The 18582-nt window shown below is 37.2% G+C and overlaps 1 protein-coding gene and 1 long non-coding RNA gene across 5 annotated transcripts in view; both read right to left on the reverse strand.

Annotated features, from left to right (window-relative positions):
* Positions 1 to 575: 575 nt before the first annotated feature.
* On the reverse strand, positions 576 to 2298 carry LOC148225568 (uncharacterized). Its single transcript, XR_015808422.1, has 3 exons — positions 2160 to 2298; positions 1865 to 1938; positions 576 to 710 (listed from the first exon to the last, which is right to left on the reverse strand). It is a non-coding gene; the product is annotated as an uncharacterized LOC148225568 (long non-coding RNA).
* Positions 2299 to 4602: 2304 nt separating this feature from the next.
* Positions 4603 to 18582, reverse strand: part of TAF2 (TATA-box binding protein associated factor 2) — a 59568-nt gene continuing 45588 nt past the window's right edge. For 2 of the 4 annotated variants that reach the window (XM_088178704.1, XM_088178701.1), the window contains exons 24-26: positions 16630 to 16782; positions 16111 to 16216; positions 4603 to 6215 (exon numbers count right to left, since the gene is read on the reverse strand). In XM_088178704.1, coding sequence (XP_088034830.1) covers positions 5950 to 6215; positions 16111 to 16216; positions 16630 to 16782 — 525 coding nt within the window. In that variant the 3' untranslated portion in view covers positions 4603 to 5949. The remainder of the gene's footprint in view (positions 6216 to 16110; positions 16217 to 16629; positions 16783 to 18582) is intronic. The other 2 variants (XM_088178713.1, XM_088178709.1) reach the window with 1 other exon arrangement.

Raw genomic sequence — 18582 nt, forward strand, 5'->3', positions numbered from 1 at the left:
TAAGCAGCTTAAACTCTCTGCTTTAGTGGATGTCTTTGATTGATTTGAAGCTTAGACATCCCTCTGACATCTATTACATCTATAAAATAGAAGAAGACTTGAAGGCAAAGAAATAGTAGAGGAAAAGAAGTGATGACAGCAGCAGCTCCGTAATACCTAAAAGCAGCAGAAGCTGCCTTAGGAGGATGAGTGAGAGAGCTGATGGGAGACCTTTAATGTCTCCAAGTCTCTTCCCTGAGGCAGCCTCTTCCCATACTCTTCCTCCCTATCTTAAGATTTTCATTGTACAGAAAAACTAGGAATTGACTAGAACTAGCAAGACAGTAATGCATGGTCAAAAACTTCCATGACCTCTGTTGAAAAGTTGTAATCAAATAGTTTCAAAACTTCAAAGAAACTTTCCTCCCATATGCTTTGATTCAGCTCCTGGATGGGAAATGAGCTATAAAACGGGTACGTTTCAAAAGAGACTTTTTTCCCCCAGAAATATGGTTTTGAAAAAGGGAAGAATCAATCAGGTCTTACAGTATGCTTTCATTTGTACTCTGCTTTCAAACTGCCTTTTTTTAAGGGAATATTTTAATTTAGAAGTTTAACTGGTTACTTACACTTCACAGTGTGCTTTATTTACAGAATATAAGAATATTTAGAAAGTGAAAAGTGCATTTTCAGAATGAATTGCTGCAGATTAACTCTTGTGAAATTCAGTTCTGTGGATAAAAGAAATATACAATATAACAGATTAGAATGATAACAATAATAATAACAGCAACAACAGAAAGAATAAATGCAATTAATAAAACTCTATTTGACCTGAAATGACTTTTGGAGTGATTTTTGAAGTCAGTTTCTTTTCCACTCTATCATTGGGACCAATTTTTTTTAACACAGCAAAGAAAAAATAACTGCCAGTCACATAAGCTCATCTCACTCCAACCTTCTAAAATGTCCAAAATGAATCTGATTCAAAACAATCACTCAACCAATTCACAACAAAATTAAAACGCCCAAAGAGGCGCAGATGTGAAAACTTGAATTCTCCCTATTGTATGATTTTCTCAGAGCAAAGTCACAAGAAGCAGTGGAGCCAAATGAACAGGCTGCTGCTGCCAAAGAGGGTTTTGTTCCTGCTCACGCCTCCCTCCCTCCCTCTTCCCACTCCACCCTAGACTCCACAAGCCAGGCTTGAGCCTCGCTGCCCTACTCAGCCTCTGCCCAAAAGTTTCAGCTCACTGACAGAGCAAGAATAACCTCAATTTTATTCACGGGTTACAGAGTTGTATCAGGCCACAGAAGAGCCCAGTTAGCAAAAAAATCCTACATGCCACTGTGGGGTCAGGAGCTGTGGGGGGAAAAGAGCTTCTTGCTGCAGGAGAGACAAGCTGTTAAATCAGCCCAAAGCATACCCATGCTGATTCACTTTCATTCAGAAATTATGAAAATCCAGCTAAATATTCCTTCATTTGTTCTGTCACTTTATGGTGGTTGCCACAACCTAAGCATCATCCTAACCGAAGGATTTTTCAATAAAATTCAAGCCCATTCAAATGAAATCCCGACTCTTCTGCATCAACAAAGACTGCTAACATTGTAGATTTCTCAGGACAAAAATAATAGTAAAAGAAAGTCTTAGAAATGTGTTTAGACTACCTATATTTATGGTATCAGATGACTATGGAATAATGCAGACTTTAGATATTAGCTGCTGAGACTTAATTCATAAGCAAACACTCATATATTATTGTAATTTAAAATTATAAAATCAGAAAGTAAACATATATTTTAAGAATATGTATTTTAATGAATATATAAAAATTGAAACATACAAAAATAATTAAATCTCATCTAAAACATTTTTACTTACCTTGAGTATTTTTAAGGCTGCTGTTTAATACAGATGCTCCATTAAAAACTGGTTTCTTAAGTTCTGAGAATAGACTATCATAAAGAAGTGAAAATAATGACTCAATATTTATTGTATCAGAATTTTTAAAAAATTCTATTTCTATGAATATGAGATCAACTAAAAGTAAGAAGCTCTTATATTCCCAAAAGCTAAACAGTGTAAGACACTGATTTTCATTGCTAGGAGCCCTCGTGTCAGCTTGAGTGCTTTATGGACAGCAGAGTTTATGGATACAAAGATGCTGTGAGCTCACCCAAGGATTCCATGAAGGTGCATCCTGCTGTCCCTCCCTCCTCAGCACTGGCACAATCTGACAGGGCCTGGCAGTGACTGACCAAAGCTGAAGCTCCTGCTTATTGGACACCTAAGGACAGGAGCTGTGTCCTCATTAGATACCTACAAATTTAAGAGATGCAGGACTTACTTTGTGGACATTTTATTCTATAATTATACTGAGAATAAAAAAAAAAGCCCAATGAAAAGTCTGCATTAAAAACGCATACATGTATTTTAGCATTACATATCTGTCCTACACTTATGTGTTCTAATGTTTATATTGAACGAAATAAAGAAAATAATGTTAAAAGCTGATATACCAAAATAAATTTTCCAGATTTCCAGAGTGCTTTGCATATTTTTAAAAACACATTAATTTCTACTTATATGTGTAATGTGCATTCTTGCAGTATTTGGATAATACCCCACCCAAATAAAATATTTTTGCTTTTGCTTTAAGAAGAGTGTGCTATAATGCAGTTTTAACCAAAACTCAGAACCCAAATCAAAAGGAACTGCATAAGTTACAGGTAACCTATGAGGTTTGAAGGTGGAGAGAACAGAGAGATTAATCCACCATCCAAGTATCAAATTTTAACTTGAATCTACGCCAGGTCACAACTTTGAAATAGTCATCAGCTTTTCAGCAGAAGAAAGACTCAAGCTAAACCTCAATTGGTGAGATCTTTGGCAGGCAAAGATCTCAGTTTCCTAAACCTTCTGCAAGTGCTGGTCACATCCAGGGAGGCACCACTGACCTTCTCCAGGGAGGAACAAAAACAGAAGATTAAAGAAACCACGAAAACAACCATAGCAGTGAGGTCCCTGCACTGTGGAGGGGTGAAGCATCCCATAAACATCCCCTCCAGCCATCTGCCAATCTGCTGCTTAGAAGCCTACAAGAAATGAGTTTTCACATCATCATTAGGTGCCTGTTAGAATGCTTCTCATCCTAATAGTCAACAAAAATATTTTTTTTGTGAATAAAGCTAATCCTTCCCTTACCAAAGGAAATATCAAGAACTGATAAACATTTTTTGTTGTAGCAATATTTTTAGGCATGTGAAGGGCGAGTCCCTCCCTCAGACTTCTTTTATTCTAGACCAGGAATATTCAGTTCCATTTGTGTATTTTCTTATATGCAGTGTTACCTCTTGTTTCCATCTGCCCACTTACTTTTTAAAATATGTTGCCCCAAATCACTGGCACTCAATAGAACAATTATTTTCACAACTTATATTAAAAAATTCCTGTTAATCCTTTACTTTTGCAGTAGTATCAAACTGCTCACCTCTGGGCAACCAAATGCTTTTTTTTTCACTGCCCCATACAAGATAGGGAGAATTGCTTGCTTTCATGCACTTCTTTTTCCCTGGAGTTCAGTATTTCATATTCATTCCTTCTGACTTTCAGTTTGCTTTTTTTGAATCACCTGTGCCATCTGCCAAATTATTCTGATTTCTGAGCACACTTACCAGTTTGTGAACATTGCCTGCCCACATTGCACCACCTGCAGACCTTAAATTTTGTATTCCATCAAATACACTAATGGATTTTCTGAATCAGGAACATGATGTAACCTCAGAAACTGCATTAGAAAAAGTTTTTTTACATTCTCCTTCTCCCTCCCCTATTTCCAATTTTCTATTGGTAGTATCTTCACCATATATTCTCAGTATGTATTTAAACAGTTCATTTAAAGTCATAGAGCAAAGCCTTTGATGGCAGAACTCCTGTGCCACAGCTCTGCTTCAGTTCTGTGCCTGTATCACTGAACAATACGTTTTCCCTCAGCCTAAGAGTGTAAATCCACATCTCTGAAAGTAGAAACTACACCAGTCTAAATTATCCATGACCTCATTTTTAAAACACAAATGCATCTGCCTTCAATCTCCCAAACAATGCCAGCTTTCATTGCTTATTAGCCCAGGTCTCCCACGAACACCCCTGGCACTGTTACATCACTGCTCAGCCAAGGGAAAAACACCTCAAAATATTTCCATTGAGCTATTACTTGCTGTCTCACAAGGAGTGCTGAGCTGAGCTGTACACGTGGTTAGTACCCAAAACACACTCAGTACCTCATTCAACCCATGCTTAGGTGTTCCTCTGGCACCTTTAGCTCACCTAAGCTCCAAGAGCTCGCAGTTATCACTAACAGGAAACCCAGGGGGGCTTCCCCTGGCACTGCAAAGCAGCCGATCAGGAGAGGCTGCAGGGCTGCCCAGGGCCAGGGCTGAATCCAGCCCAAACGGGCTCCAAGGGAAACCATCAGCACAACTATCCATGTAATATTATAAGAATACGGTGTTTGAATAACATAAGAAGTATATGCATATTACAAAATACCTGGAGCCTATCATCTTTCTAGTCTACAAATAACTTTTTATTCCAAGAACTACAGGATTCACCAGAAGGTATAGAATATAAAAGTATTTATTAACTTTCATGAAACAGAATATGGCTTTAAAAAAGTCTTCTTGGGTCCCTCTTGAACTTTCTCTCTTTGCTCTAAGAAGGAGAATCAGTCTCTCATAAAAATTTATGAAAATTGATCAAAAATTATTTAACCCAAATGCAACCATCTACGCTATGTGAACTCTGGGCAACAGAAGCTAACCAGTACATGGAAATAAAACACTGCCTCTACACACATATAAAGAAAATAGATAAAAAGTGGCAGAGATTATTTATCTCTGTTATTAAAACTTTTTAAAAAATAAGTTTTTAAATAAAACACTTCCTATGTGTAAACAGTACACTGCATAAAACACAGCTAAAGAAATTTAAATGTATCCATCATTTAAAGTCCCAGACCTAGTTTAATCTACTGATATATTTCTCCTGTGGATTTATGAGCTGATCCTGCTTTCAAACAAGGAGGAAGAAATACGTATTTTTTAATATTTTAATTTGTAAACTTTTCAGAATTATTTTTTAAATTTTAGCCAACATCTTTCAAAAGCATATTCCAATGTAAGCTTGAAGAAAAAAATCTGCCTCTGTCAAAATAATTCGCAAACTTTATTGGATTTTTAAAAGCCTGATTACAGGACAAAACATGCATTACGCATTTTGCTAAAATTCCAAAAACAATTGCAGAATTTAATCATATTAAAAGGCTCATGTCCATAATAAATACCACCAGCTTAAAAGCAGCCTGGAATTTTTCAAGAGTTTTAGTATCTGAAAATTGCAAATGTTCTACATACTGCTCTTTTAGAAGTCTGACATCACTTTGCAATGGTTAAAGCAAGAAACAGGTCAGCTGAAGACTAAAGAAAATCCCTGTCTTCTGAGGAGATCTACACTTAGTTATACAATACTGCTCTGGAAACAGTCTGTCACCAAAGGCCTGGCAATTGGCTTCTGCTTAAAACATACTCTGCCTCTAACATTCTTCAAAGGATTAAACCATAATTGATTCTGGCAATACACATGGTAAGCGTGATGTGCAGGGGGCTGCCAGTGGACATGGGGCTCTTACATAAAGGGCTGTTTTCTTTGTTTAAAATGGAAAAAAGAGTGGGAGGTGTGGAGAACAGTGAAATACAAAATGAGTCAGAATCAGAAACCATATTTTTTGAATCAGATTTCAACAACCACACATGCAAAAAGAAGGCTTCAAAGGTAGCAGAGCTTCTGAATTGCTCAGGCAATTCACATATTCTTAGTTCCATAAAAAAAAAGATAGAAGCTATAGTTATGTACATCCTTCTAAGCACTCCAAGAGTACTGCAAGCTGAACTCCAGAGAAGCCATTGGTATCAGTCTGAAAGTGATGGGGAACGGATTGATCGTGCACTGGCTGGACTGTTAGAGAAAACAAAGGGATCCTTTTCCTTTTCTTTAGTATCATGTTTATGTTTATGTTTATGCTTATGCTTGTGTTTCTTCTTCTTTTTCTTGTGCTCATGGTGGTGATGGTGATGGTGATCGCTGTGTTTTGAGGAGTTTGATTCTTTACTAAACACGGAGAGTGGAGCTGCTGAGACAGGGTGCATGTTTATCTCTCCTGAAGATTGTTCCTTACCTAAAAGAATGGATACATTGGGATTAGCAAATGTTTAACTTGCATTGTTTCCAAACATATGGAATTCTGAAATACTATATAAAACCTACATTATCATTTAAACATAAAAACATAGAATCTGTTATGATGCTTGTACCATTTAGCTTCAGAGAAGGCTCTGAACATGCCACTAAAGTTCCCACACTACTGACAATTTTTAGAGATGGTCCTCCCTTCCTCAACAGCATAAAAGTATCTCAGACAATTAGTAACTGTAAAGAGCCCAAAGACACCTCATACTAGCTTCCTGAAATTCATTTTTAAATAGAGTAGGAAGACCACTATACCCTGAATAATGCAAATATAACTGCTTGTGAAAACTCTGATATAAAGTGTAAAAACGGCACAATAAAGTGAATTTTTGGGATGTGAACTGTTTTTAGTCAGGAGGTAAAGCTCCCCGCAACAACATACAAACATTCTGATAGTGGAAAATTAAACTGATTTTTCTAGAAATTGCCTCTTGCAACCAATTTAGCCTGTTTGAAAGATTATACAATGCTTTTTTCCTGAACAAAACCAATTCCCAATAAAGACAACTATACCATCTTTATCAGTATATTTCACAAGTACACTAGAACTAGTTATATATTGAGCAAGCCTGGTATCTGAACCTGAGGAAGGAAATATGATCCATGACATCTCAATGCAGGAATGACTTTCTCATTCTCTCTTTGGCTCATTTGATATTTCATTATTTCAGACAGACTGCAATAGCTTCAATAGTAGAGATTAAAGGGCATTATTCAAAGGACACCTTTGTTAAAGAGTGGAAATGTTTGGAAGGTAGGAATACTCAGACTCCTTTATGCAGAAATTGAATCAGATCACTCACACTGCAAGAATGCTTTAACAACTAGATAAACATAGAAAAGCATCAGCAGATTTTTAAAGGCAACGAATCCTCCAAGTATTACTTAAAATGGATTTTCTTCATTGCTACTTTAAATATAGGGGTTTTTCCCAACCAGTATTTGGTAAAAATATCCCAATTAAATAACAAGAAATGATATTATTTGATGTTACTATGCAATTATCTTTTCCTGTATATTTGAAAACCCATTTATTTTCCAGTACATCTTTTTGTTTAGCTGGTCAGCTGTATAACTCTAAAGGCAAGAATGATTTGTCTATGGTAATGATTCCTGGAAGTCTAAAGAGACAGCTCCCTGTACTATGACAAACAAGTATTGAGAACAATTTCCATGCAATCTTTCTAGCCTCACCCAAAAGACTGAGGACTGATTCAATTATGCATATATATAGGAAAATTTCTAGATGGTACAGCTGTTCTGGGTTTTGTTTGTTTATAAATATGTCTGGAAAAAACCAAAATCTTTATCTATATTAAGTGTTTAGAAGACAGAATAGAAACACAAAACATTTTTATAGGGAGGATAATCAATAACTTACTACAGGACATGGTGGAATTTCTACTGATTGGAGTCCTAAGCAGCAAAATGATGTCTTTCTAGAAATGTTTGGTCTTAACCACAAGACAGGAATATGGTGCAATATAAAATTCTGTTGAGGTTATGAAGGAGGCTAGTCTGAAGTACAATAGTTTCTTATAAACGCAGAATCTCTAATATAAAAGTATTTTTAAAAGCTTTAATTTTTATTTAATCAGAACTAAGCACCAATAAGCTCATGTTATCAATGCAAAAATTGTTAGAATGCACAACTTTACTTTTTTATGTATCTTATGGCAGGTAAAGGAGATGCACACCAACTCCAATTTCCACTGGCTGACATCAATGCCTACCTACTACCATTTTTTTACATTGTTGTTTGGAGCCATTCTCAACAATTAAGACAGTGTGCAAGTATATTGCATTTGATGCAGAAAGGTACAAGACTGCTTTACTATGTAACTATTTCCAATAATATTTTTACAGAATTGTATCTAGACCTATCCTCATAACCTGAGCTCCTTCCTCTAAAGCATTCAGTGTTTAGATAACTTTATTTAGCAGCTGCAAAGATTCAAAACCAGCCACTAAACAGACAACACAATGGTGAAAAAGGAGTGTATCTGGCTCAGGCCATTAGAAAAGCAAAGGGTGGAGGCTGTAGCTCAGAAAATCAAAGCAGGCAATATTTGATACTGTTAAAACAGGCTGCAGTAGTTACAGGTGAACTGTGGCAGTGACACAAACAGAGCTCCCAGAAACAGAAATAAAGGTCTTGGCAAAAAGCCTGAAGACCACTGGTTGGCTGTATAGAAAATGTAAAAAGATTACCTGAAGTACAGAAGATATTCTCCTGTGTTCTCAAGCTACAGGTACATGATACATTAAAATACACACGGCAAACTCAAGTCAACTTCAAATAGAAGAGAAAACCCACACAACATGACACAAACTCTTAAAACTCCTCAGCTCCATTAATTCCAAACCGTGGAGTTACTTTTATTTGAAAACTAAATCTGTAAGTCTCGACACTACATTTGTACCAACCTCAAGCCAAAGTAAGCCTCTGAACTTAAAAAAAATTTAACCAGAACTGGTATAAAACCACTGGTTAAAGTCTGCAGGGATGATGTAGCAGTAATGTCCAGTGAAGATGGAGGATGCAACCAACCAGACTCTCCTGACTATGTTACATGACCTGCCACTTTCCTGCAGTTTACAGAACTACCAGCTCTGCTAAGGCAAGTCTGTATTATCACCTCATTACTTATTTCAGGTGTGTTATTAAAAAAAAAATCTGTTTGTTAAAGCAGTTAAACACCACTGACTGGAGTATGTTAAGGAACAAACAGTAATTAAAGCCAACAGGACCAAAGGGGTGGTGGTGACCACCTAGAAAGGCGAGAAGATCTTCAAGAAAGGGAGAAATGGGACCAACTGCAACTCAAGGGCTACTGACAGTCAACATTGGTGGTAATATGGAAAAGATGTCAGTAAGAAATGAAAGAATGTCATTACAAAAAATCTGCTTCTACTGAGCCAGCAATAGGAGTACAAACACAATTTCTTCATAGAGGTCAATAGTGACTCTAGTCACTTGGGTTTTTAAATGCAAAAATAACAGCTATCCAGAAAATTTCCTTCTACTGTTAAACAGTGCTTTGAAATCAAGAATCAAATATATTGATCCTGGATGATGGCTCCAAAAGATTGATCACAAACTCAGTTATGTGCCAAGATGGACAGACCAATAAAAGCTCTATCAAAAATGTTACAGACCTCCATGCATAAAATTCAGTGTTGAACCTACAGAACCTTTTTTTTTTCTTCCTTTTAATTAGTATCTACTTAAAGCCTATGCCAGGAACATGACAAGTGTAGTTAAGGAAAGCAAGGCTAAACAGAAATTGCCTCACAGTGCAGTATAATCATCCTTTTATCAACAGGGATAGCGACTGATGCAAAGAGGCACAGAGCACTCCCTCTTCCTGCAGGGAACCCAGATCTTCCTGGCACAGAGAGAAGGACTGAAACCCAGGTTTCACAAAACACAGAAACACACAATAAGTGGAGGGTGGGCCCAGAAGCTCACTTCTGAAGTGGTTAGTAGCATTCCTTGGAAAAAAATGTGCATACATGTGTCTATCCACATAGGTCTCCTCCTGTTTAGGATGTGGAGATTCCAGTGTAATTGTTGGCTTTGTGGTGTTCCAGCTAGCTGGGTAGGTGTTTAAAATTAGACAGGATTATGATCCCATGTGTACTGTTTGCCCCAGGGACAAATACAAATGTTGTAGATGTCGTGAGAGAGAATAAAATATGAAAACATACATCTTGTAGCTTAGTTTTAAAATTAAAGGGATTTGGATTCTGATAAGCTTTAAAGTAACATTTTCTGTCATAATACAAATTGCTGTCAGATAATTCTAACACCCTGTTCACTTAAGTTTTAGTACTCATTGGCGCATTAAGATTGAACTATATTGTTGGGTAGAGTGTTTCACCTGTTTTTCTCTTCTTTTGTTTTTGAACTTTTACAGTTTGAAAACCTGTAACTTGAGACTTTAACAAGCTGACAGACTTTCATGAGACCTTTCATATGGTCCCTCCTAAGGTTCTGATTTTGTGTGAAGAGAGTGGGATGCCACAAACTTACAGCCTCTGTTTCTTGGCACGGCCAATGGATGTAAAACATCTGGCTGATACAGGCTTCTTACAAATTGACACTTTTTTGAAATTTCCCCATTTGCACTACAATTTACTGAAACATCAGAGAGGGAGAAAATCAAGCTCACAAATCAAAGCAAAGGCTGAAGCCCACGGGTCCTGAGGACAGGCTGGTGCTGCAGCACCTGACATGGACAGGCTCTGGAAGAGGGAGACATCGATAAAAGCACACAGGGACTTTATGTGTCTCTCCCAGAACCTAAAGAAAGCTTACCCATGAGAAAGGCAATGCACTCTCTTTGCCTAGCAGTTGAACTGTATCTCTGGCTAGCATTTTCTCTAAAGAGAAAACATTCAAAAAAAGGAAAATACCATAAAAACAGTTTCAAAATTATCCCATTTTTCCTTGTTTCTTCTTTTCTTTTTAGCATTACTCTGGAAACATCCAAGACACACTATTTTTTAATTTAATGCTGTGTTTGTGCATCTGTGGAACCACCAACAAAGTACATAGAAAAAATTACCAAGCATAAACGATTTCAAGTTTCCAGAATGCAATGTCCTGTAATTAGTCTAAAGAACCAGAATTTTCAAATTATATATCTCTGGAAAAGGTTATCAATTTTCTCTCTAAGAGAGTGCTCTTTTAAGGTCCGTGGGACAAAAGTTAAAGTTTGAGGGTGAAAAGCAAAGGTCTAGTTAAATAAAATAAAACCAGCCGAAGGTTTTCTGAAGATATGCTAAGCAGATCAGTTAATTTGGCACCAACATAAACATTTTAACTAGTTCCAATTTACAGATTCATTTGACTTCAATTTTTTAGTGGCATTTAAAACCAGATAGATAATTCCTTATACCGACACCAAAGATAAAACGAAAGTATTGTATAGACAAGTTGGTGTTTTAATTAAAATACAGTTTTAACTGGTCAAAGATTTGATTTACTCATCTGACTTTCATTTAACAACTATATTGCCTTACACTTACATAAAATAATAGCTTAACTGTGGTGTTATTTTTACTACATTTATTTTAATATTCTAGAACATTCTAGTGAAATCCCTGTTTTTGAAAGAAAGAACATCTGAATCAGGAAGCCAATTCAGAATAATTTGTGCCTCTACTAGTTTCAGGTAGTTCACTTGAAAACTTGCTAGCCTTATTCATTCTTTAGATTTGAGAGTGATTAGTTGTTTTCTCAGAGACAGTCACAGCTACAGCATTATGTTGATTTTATTAAATCAGTCACACACTGATGCAATTCTCATTTCTGTTGTCACTATCTACAGGGCTTGTGTTTCTATTAAAGCTGCTTTCTTTATAGAGTAAAGCACTGGAAAACACCATTCCTTGTGAAGTGTACTATTAACCAATTTCAGTGAGGCAAATTTATCTACAAACCTCAAAGCCAGCTACCACTTTGGAAGCAGTTAAATCTTGAGTAATAAAGTGTAACAGATACTGTACTAATAATATATGTTATTAAAAGGCATTCTGACAGAACAGTTGTAACAACTTTTACTTCCTTAGAAAGTAAAACAAAAGGTTATCATTGTCAGTGGGGTCCTCAAATCCAAGAAGTGTTCATTTATTTATCTGTCTGTGTGCTGATGTTTCCATAGCACTTTTTGGCAGAGAGCCACTAATGGCTGGACTCTGAGGTACTGGTGCACTTACAGCTAACTTGGGTAACTGCAGGAGACTGGGCTTCTCACACAGCTTGGACTGAATTCCTCTTTACTCCTACATCCAAACTCCAGGGGCAGTGATTTGTACCTCAGGCTTGGATCTGCTGCTGTAAATGTACTGTTTAAACATAATAACTACAGTAGTTTACCTCCAGACTTTACTGCAGCATATGCAGTAAGACCTGTTTCAAACTGGTCAGAAAAAAAGTCAATTCAGATAAACCATAATTTCCTGAAAGTGCAGTAACTGAGATAAACAAGACCACAATCCAATCAATATTATGACTGTGGTCTAGGCCTCCAAACTTTCATGTACATCTACACTAAACAGAGCAACCACAAAGTCAGCAGCGGCAATTTCCAATTTGACTATCCTGGAAAAATGCGAAAGGATTAACAGAATGGCCAAGGAATCTGTTTCATCTGAGTATGAATGCTCAGGATGTCCTCAAAGCCCACTGCCTCTGAATGCCACCAGAAAAAGAACTGCCAGTGCCCAAAGAGACCATCACTTTAGTTTATTTTTCCTTCTTTTGCAGAAATAAAGAGAGAATTGGATACTGCTTTTTATCAACTTTCAAACCATAAAACTAGTTGGAAAAAGTTCAATTAAGTGTTTATCAGTGATGAGCCATAATGACATGCAACCTCACTGGCAGCTCATGCAGCCTACAGCCAAGCATTTATTTTGGAAGCAGAAAAGACCAGGCCAATCAATAGCCACTGACAGTTGCAGTGGAACCTTTTAAAGGTTACTTCTGACATACTGTACTTTCAGACGAGTGAAATATTGTAGAAGGGTACCTTTATCTGATTTCACTGAAGTCAACAAAGCAAGACAAGTCACCTTACAGCCTGAGAGATCAAATCTGTTGCTTACACAAAATCTCATTTTGAAAATCTTTTATCTTAAGATTTAAGTGAAGGGAGAGTTCCTAATATTCTTGATTATGAGCAAATAAAATCTGCTCTCACATAAGAAATGTAACCTTGGACAGCCTTGGAGGTTCAAAGGAGGCTACCAAGTTTCTAGACCTAAGGGCAGATTAGTAATCCCCACAACAGCATTATTTAGACAGTTCACAACTAATGTTTTGCTTGTTTTAATTTCTTGATGATTAGATTCCATTACAACTGCCAGAGTCCACAGTTCTACTATCATAGTCAGGATGCTTTAACAGGATTTAAACCATTTATTTTCTATATGAACTAGGACAGGTGCTGTACTTGTAACACTGAAGCTTGTAATCCAGCAAGAGTTGTACTAGAAAACTTTTTTTATTGTCTCACCCGTAACATTTCATATCCACGGGCAGAACAATACAAAAGCACTTCCCCCCCGGCCCCCCTTCCACTTTTAAAGGAAAATAATATTTTCCTGGTGTTAGGGAGGGTTACATCAACTTGACCAAACCCAAATCATCATTTGGGGTGGTCTGGGAAATGGAAAAAAAACCCAACACAACAATCCAGCAAAAAACCACAGATATGACAAGACCCAGTGTGAACTTCCTCCTGGCAGCTGCTTTTCACATGCTGTGTTGGGCTGATGACCTAACACTTAATGTGACATGTGGGGACATAGCCCACAGCTGGGGGAGGAAAACTGCCGGTAGACTAAGAGCTCCCTCCTTCCAAGCAGGAGTCAGAACTGAGGCAGATTTACTAACCAGACACTGAGACCATTTCAGAACCTGTTGTCAGCCTATTTCACAGTAACCACTCCCTGAAATGAACCCATCCTCCGTCATTGCTGTCACACCTCACAGGCCCTGTGATTCCTTTGTAAAACAGAACACTCTTATGTGTGAACAAGTTTATTTAGGTATGCTTTTATTTTTCCCTATCTGCTTCTTCTCAGCACTACACCATTTCCTAAAGAGAGAACTATCTTTATTTACTCAGTCTGTAATTCATTCATCTCAGCTTCTAAGATAAATGCCATGATTAAGAAAAAGTTGAAATTTTGGAAGCAAAGAATATGTGAAGTTGACTGTTTCTAACCACACAAACAACAACAACAAAAAAGAATAAAATAATCTGAAGTGTTTCAAAATAATGCTTTTCAAAGGCTTACTATTTAAAAATAATTCTGTGGAAAAACCTGGCATTTGCCTCATTTATTAGCTAGGAAAGAAGATGTATTACAGTGTGCTGAGTGTCTAAACAACAGAGGTGAGAAGGTCATTTAGGACACAAGCGAGACTTGAAGTAGCTTGTGTGTGCTGTGGGTCTATAAAAGCACCAGTCAAGTGGCCACTGCTCCACTCCTGGTCAGACTTTACCCTTTGTGACCTCCAGTGCAAAATTAATCCACAACAGTCCCGGAGCACAGAGCTGGCGCACAGAGGGTCCCCTAAGTGCTATTTGTGATGTATTTGGCAGAGTTTTGTTTATGACTTTATACTCCATAGAGTGTGCAAATCTAGTGAAAAAAATGCTGCAAAATATCATGTAAGAGTTATAAATACTCATCCTCAGCAGATCAGCTTTGCATTTTGCATGCCCTGGATGTGTCATTCTTTGCCATAGCAGAAAATGTGATGGTTGACCGTAACATCAAGAACAAAATTCAAAGCAGCTCTGAGAAGTTTAAACTAAAGATATAGGCTCCTAAGCTCATAAGAGTAACCTATGTGCAGCCTGCTCTATTACCCTGTTGAAGTAAGTCAAAAAGCTGTGGGTTTTGCTACTCTAGATACCCAACAGCAAAGCTGTGCTGGTGGAGTTGGCTGTAGGCACGTCATTAACTGAAGGCCATCTGGAATCCAGAAACTAGACCTCCCTGTGTTTTAATGTCCCCATATTTACTTAATTTCTTAGCTGAGAAGTGACAGCAGTTACCTTTTATAAAAACAAAACAAAACAAAACAAAACCACAAAAATCAAAAGAAAGAAATAAACTCCGTTGGTGACTAGAGCATCTGCCAAGGAAAGAAAAATGTTATGTCCAAGGCTCATAATAGAGTATGAGCCTCCAGCTTTTGCACCACTGGTACCAAGGCACCAGCCTCAGCAGGATTCTCAAGGCAGCAGCATCCCCCAGCCCTTCTCTTAAATGGGGCCACTAAACTGCCTGGCCACAGAGAAAGCAGGTAAGGTCACCTGCCAGCATAGCTCAGGACCTAGGGCAACTCAAGATGGAGATCCTGCTGCTAAGGTCTATTTCTTTTTACACTAGGCAGTCACTGGATAAAAACAAGCAAGAGGGTAATTACTCTGAATTCTAAAGCCAAAAAACTTCACTTTTACACAATATAGTACTGCAACCTTATAATCTGTTCTGAATCTGAATGGAAGATCCCTCAAAATGCTCGGTACATTGTCACATGACCTCAGCTTCGTTCCACTGGCACATTCTGGAACTGAACTTTAGGAACATTGTTAAAACTTTTTGAGACTAACAACTGAAGTTCTTTGCTAGTGACAGAGAAACAGAAGGCAGAAGTTCAACAATAAAGGTCAACCTGTTTTAAGGTTTCTAAGAAACACTACGCCTAGAGAATAATTTTGTTAAGTATTGTATAAAAAAAGATACTAAGAGAAGTAGTAAAAGAAAGGCAGTGCTTGAAGTGAAACAATTTAACTCACAGATGCAATCTTTTCGACTTTGGAAGGCCCTTCTGAATACCTTTGAGGCTTTTATGTCTTTTAACTGCTAATGTTGTTATAAATCATTAATATTTGAGTGTGTTTCTTTACCTGAGCAGTCTTGCTATTTGTTTTTAACCTTCAAAATTATTATTTTCTAAATGACACCTATGGCAAAACAAGTTTTACCTAACTGCTTATGGGATTCTACTTAAATTTTGTGCTCTTTTATTCATTCCTTAGCTTTTCACTTTCATAAGCACGATTTATATTTGTCTTACTTAGATATGTGTGAAAATATACATGAATACACTTATCTATGCATCTACTGAAACCTAAAGAAATGTTCTTTTGTCCCCTTTACGCAGTTCCTGGAATTCCAGTAACATTTAACACTTACCAACACTGTATGTATGAAAACAAGCAACAGCAAGAAACACCTCACAACTGAAGTAGTTAAAAAAAATACAAACACCTTGCCTAAAAAGTTCATTGTACCTGGTGTGGATGGCCTCTCCAGCATATTCAAATGATGGTAAATGAAGGCTTGGCTGTCATGAACTGTGTCCATATCAATTTCCTCCTCCTCTTGAGAGTTTGAGAACTAAGATATCAGGAAAAAAAATAAGCAGATGCTAATAATTCATAAAAAACATTACTGAACAGAATTTTAAATATTTTATTTTTGAGGTAAACTGGGGGTGAGAGGGAAAGGAAGTGATATCTACCACTGCAAAGGAATAAAAGCTCAATAAATTAAAAAGGATCAGTGTCTTTCCTTCTTTCTAATTTACTGTGAAGCTGTGCGAACAAGAGCATTATCTGTCAACTTTAGTTCTTGCCAGCCAATAAAGAATCTGATAGGAAATGATTTTGCCAAAGTAAGCATAACAACTGCTGTCCATATATACACAGCATGCCTTTTGTTTGAACACAGCTTCAAGGGAAGCCAGCAGACGCCACTGCTGTTATTCTGAACACCCTACACATTGTGCAAGTTGAATTTCCATTTCTTACTCTGATTTTGAGTTTGACTTTACTGTCTTCATTCTTCTCTAGTATTTGCCCTGGCTCCAATGGAGACCCGAGTGGCATATCAGCCTTCCTCTTCACCCCCTGCTGATGACCAGAAATGCTGGATGCTGTTTCCTTAATAAGATGATCATCCTCCTGAAGCAGCATTAAAAGACCAAAATTAGAAGATAGCAAGATCCATGTTTCAGAGAAAGCGACCTGATACCTGAAAAATCTTCTGAGTAAAGTGGGTGATTTGAACAAAGTTTTCTCTGTAGTTCTGGCAAGAAGTATTTTCTAAAACCCTGTATGGATTTGTGCCAACCACTCCTACAAACATAGTTTCTCTTTACTTCTATCCCTGCTCCCTCTGCATATCTAGCATTGGCATCTTTTCTGTTGCTTCTCACAATCATGGTACTGTTGGTGTGCAACAACATTTGCTGCCTCTGAATAACCTGTCTATAAATCTGTGCCTTGCAGACTCTCCCCAGGACAAATCTCAGTTGAGAAACTATGATAGCCTCTGATCTACACATGGGATTTAGCTAAATCTTCTTTTACTTTGTTTTAAAAGCTAATGCTTACTTTATTTAGTATAAATCATAATGAGTACCTATAATTTCTTTATTTTACAATATTTATTACAAAGAATAAAACTGTTTTGTAAATTACTGCTTAGATTGTAAAAAGAACAAGCTCTAAGAAACAGAAAAATAGGAGTCTCCTAAGTTACACATATAGTAATGAAAACAGGAGACAGGTGTTTCAACAAGTCCAATAGACAAAATTTAGAAGGGAAAAATAAAGTCTCCATAGAAGCAAACATAATTAAAAGCTCACTAGAAACTATAAAAGGCATATATACCATAGCCTCTCAATGGCATATACTGCTCACCTGAACTGTTCTTCTTCTATCCTACAAAGGGCACTCTAGCCCCACAAACTCTTGCCCTGAACAATTCAAGTTCTGTTTTATGAAGTGGGTAACTTTTACCACCCTCATCAGCTTCAGTGGCACTACTCTATCAGTGCTGATTTTAACATGTCTATGCTCTCAGTGTATGTCTACTTTAAAGAATCTAGTTAATCTGATAAATTCTATCACCCATTTATTCTTTTTTCCCTACAAATATGCATTTCCCTTTTTTCATCCCTATTATTTTGTCACAGGTACTGCTATTGTGAAACACTTCTGGATTAACTTTGTCTGATATAAGACGCAGTCTTTATTTTATGCTGCTGGAAAAATCAGTTCCCTGAATTTTGGGGGAGTTACAGTGAAAATGGTAACCTTAAGGTAAGGAGTAGGAGAATGAAGATGAAAAATAGGAGAAGATACAAGAGATAAAGATAAAATTGATGCTTACACCAGTGCTGTACTTCCACACCAGTACAAGCCAGTACACTGCTAAATGTAGCAGCCTCATCCACATAAGGTTCTGTCCTGGGGTGCCACAAGCATTTTTACAAGTAAGTGACGAACTGGCTCAGGAAACTGAAATATCTGTTCATAAAAAGGTGCTGTTCAACCAGATTCTCCTTGATCCAGCTCACTATTGTAGCAACAACTATGCTAGCACAAGGGAGAGGAAAGTTTAGGAAAAGAAGAGTTAAGTGGAAATTTTTTGATAGTCTGGCTGCAAAAAAAGTTTGGGTGCTCATTGAGCTGCAGCCTAAAAATCTGCCAACAAAATGCCTCCTGCTATTTAATTCTAATGATTAGGTGCGGCAAATTAGGACTTACTACATGCTCTGCAAATATGCAGGACAGGTCTAACAATATCTGACTCTAACAATATTTTCTCCCTCTGCTGGAAAGGGCCTGCAGGGTACTGTTAATTAGTACTCTCAACATACTTTTCAATGAAAACTACTTAGACATTAACTATGGCACTGATAAAGTAACAGTAAACAATCCCACTCAAAAGGGTGGAAAGAGTTTAAAAAATGCTA

The sequence above is a fragment of the Sturnus vulgaris genome, chromosome 1 (assembly GCF_052056855.1).
Source record: "Sturnus vulgaris isolate bStuVul1 chromosome 1, bStuVul1.hap1, whole genome shotgun sequence".
NCBI lineage: Eukaryota > Metazoa > Chordata > Aves > Passeriformes > Sturnidae > Sturnus > Sturnus vulgaris.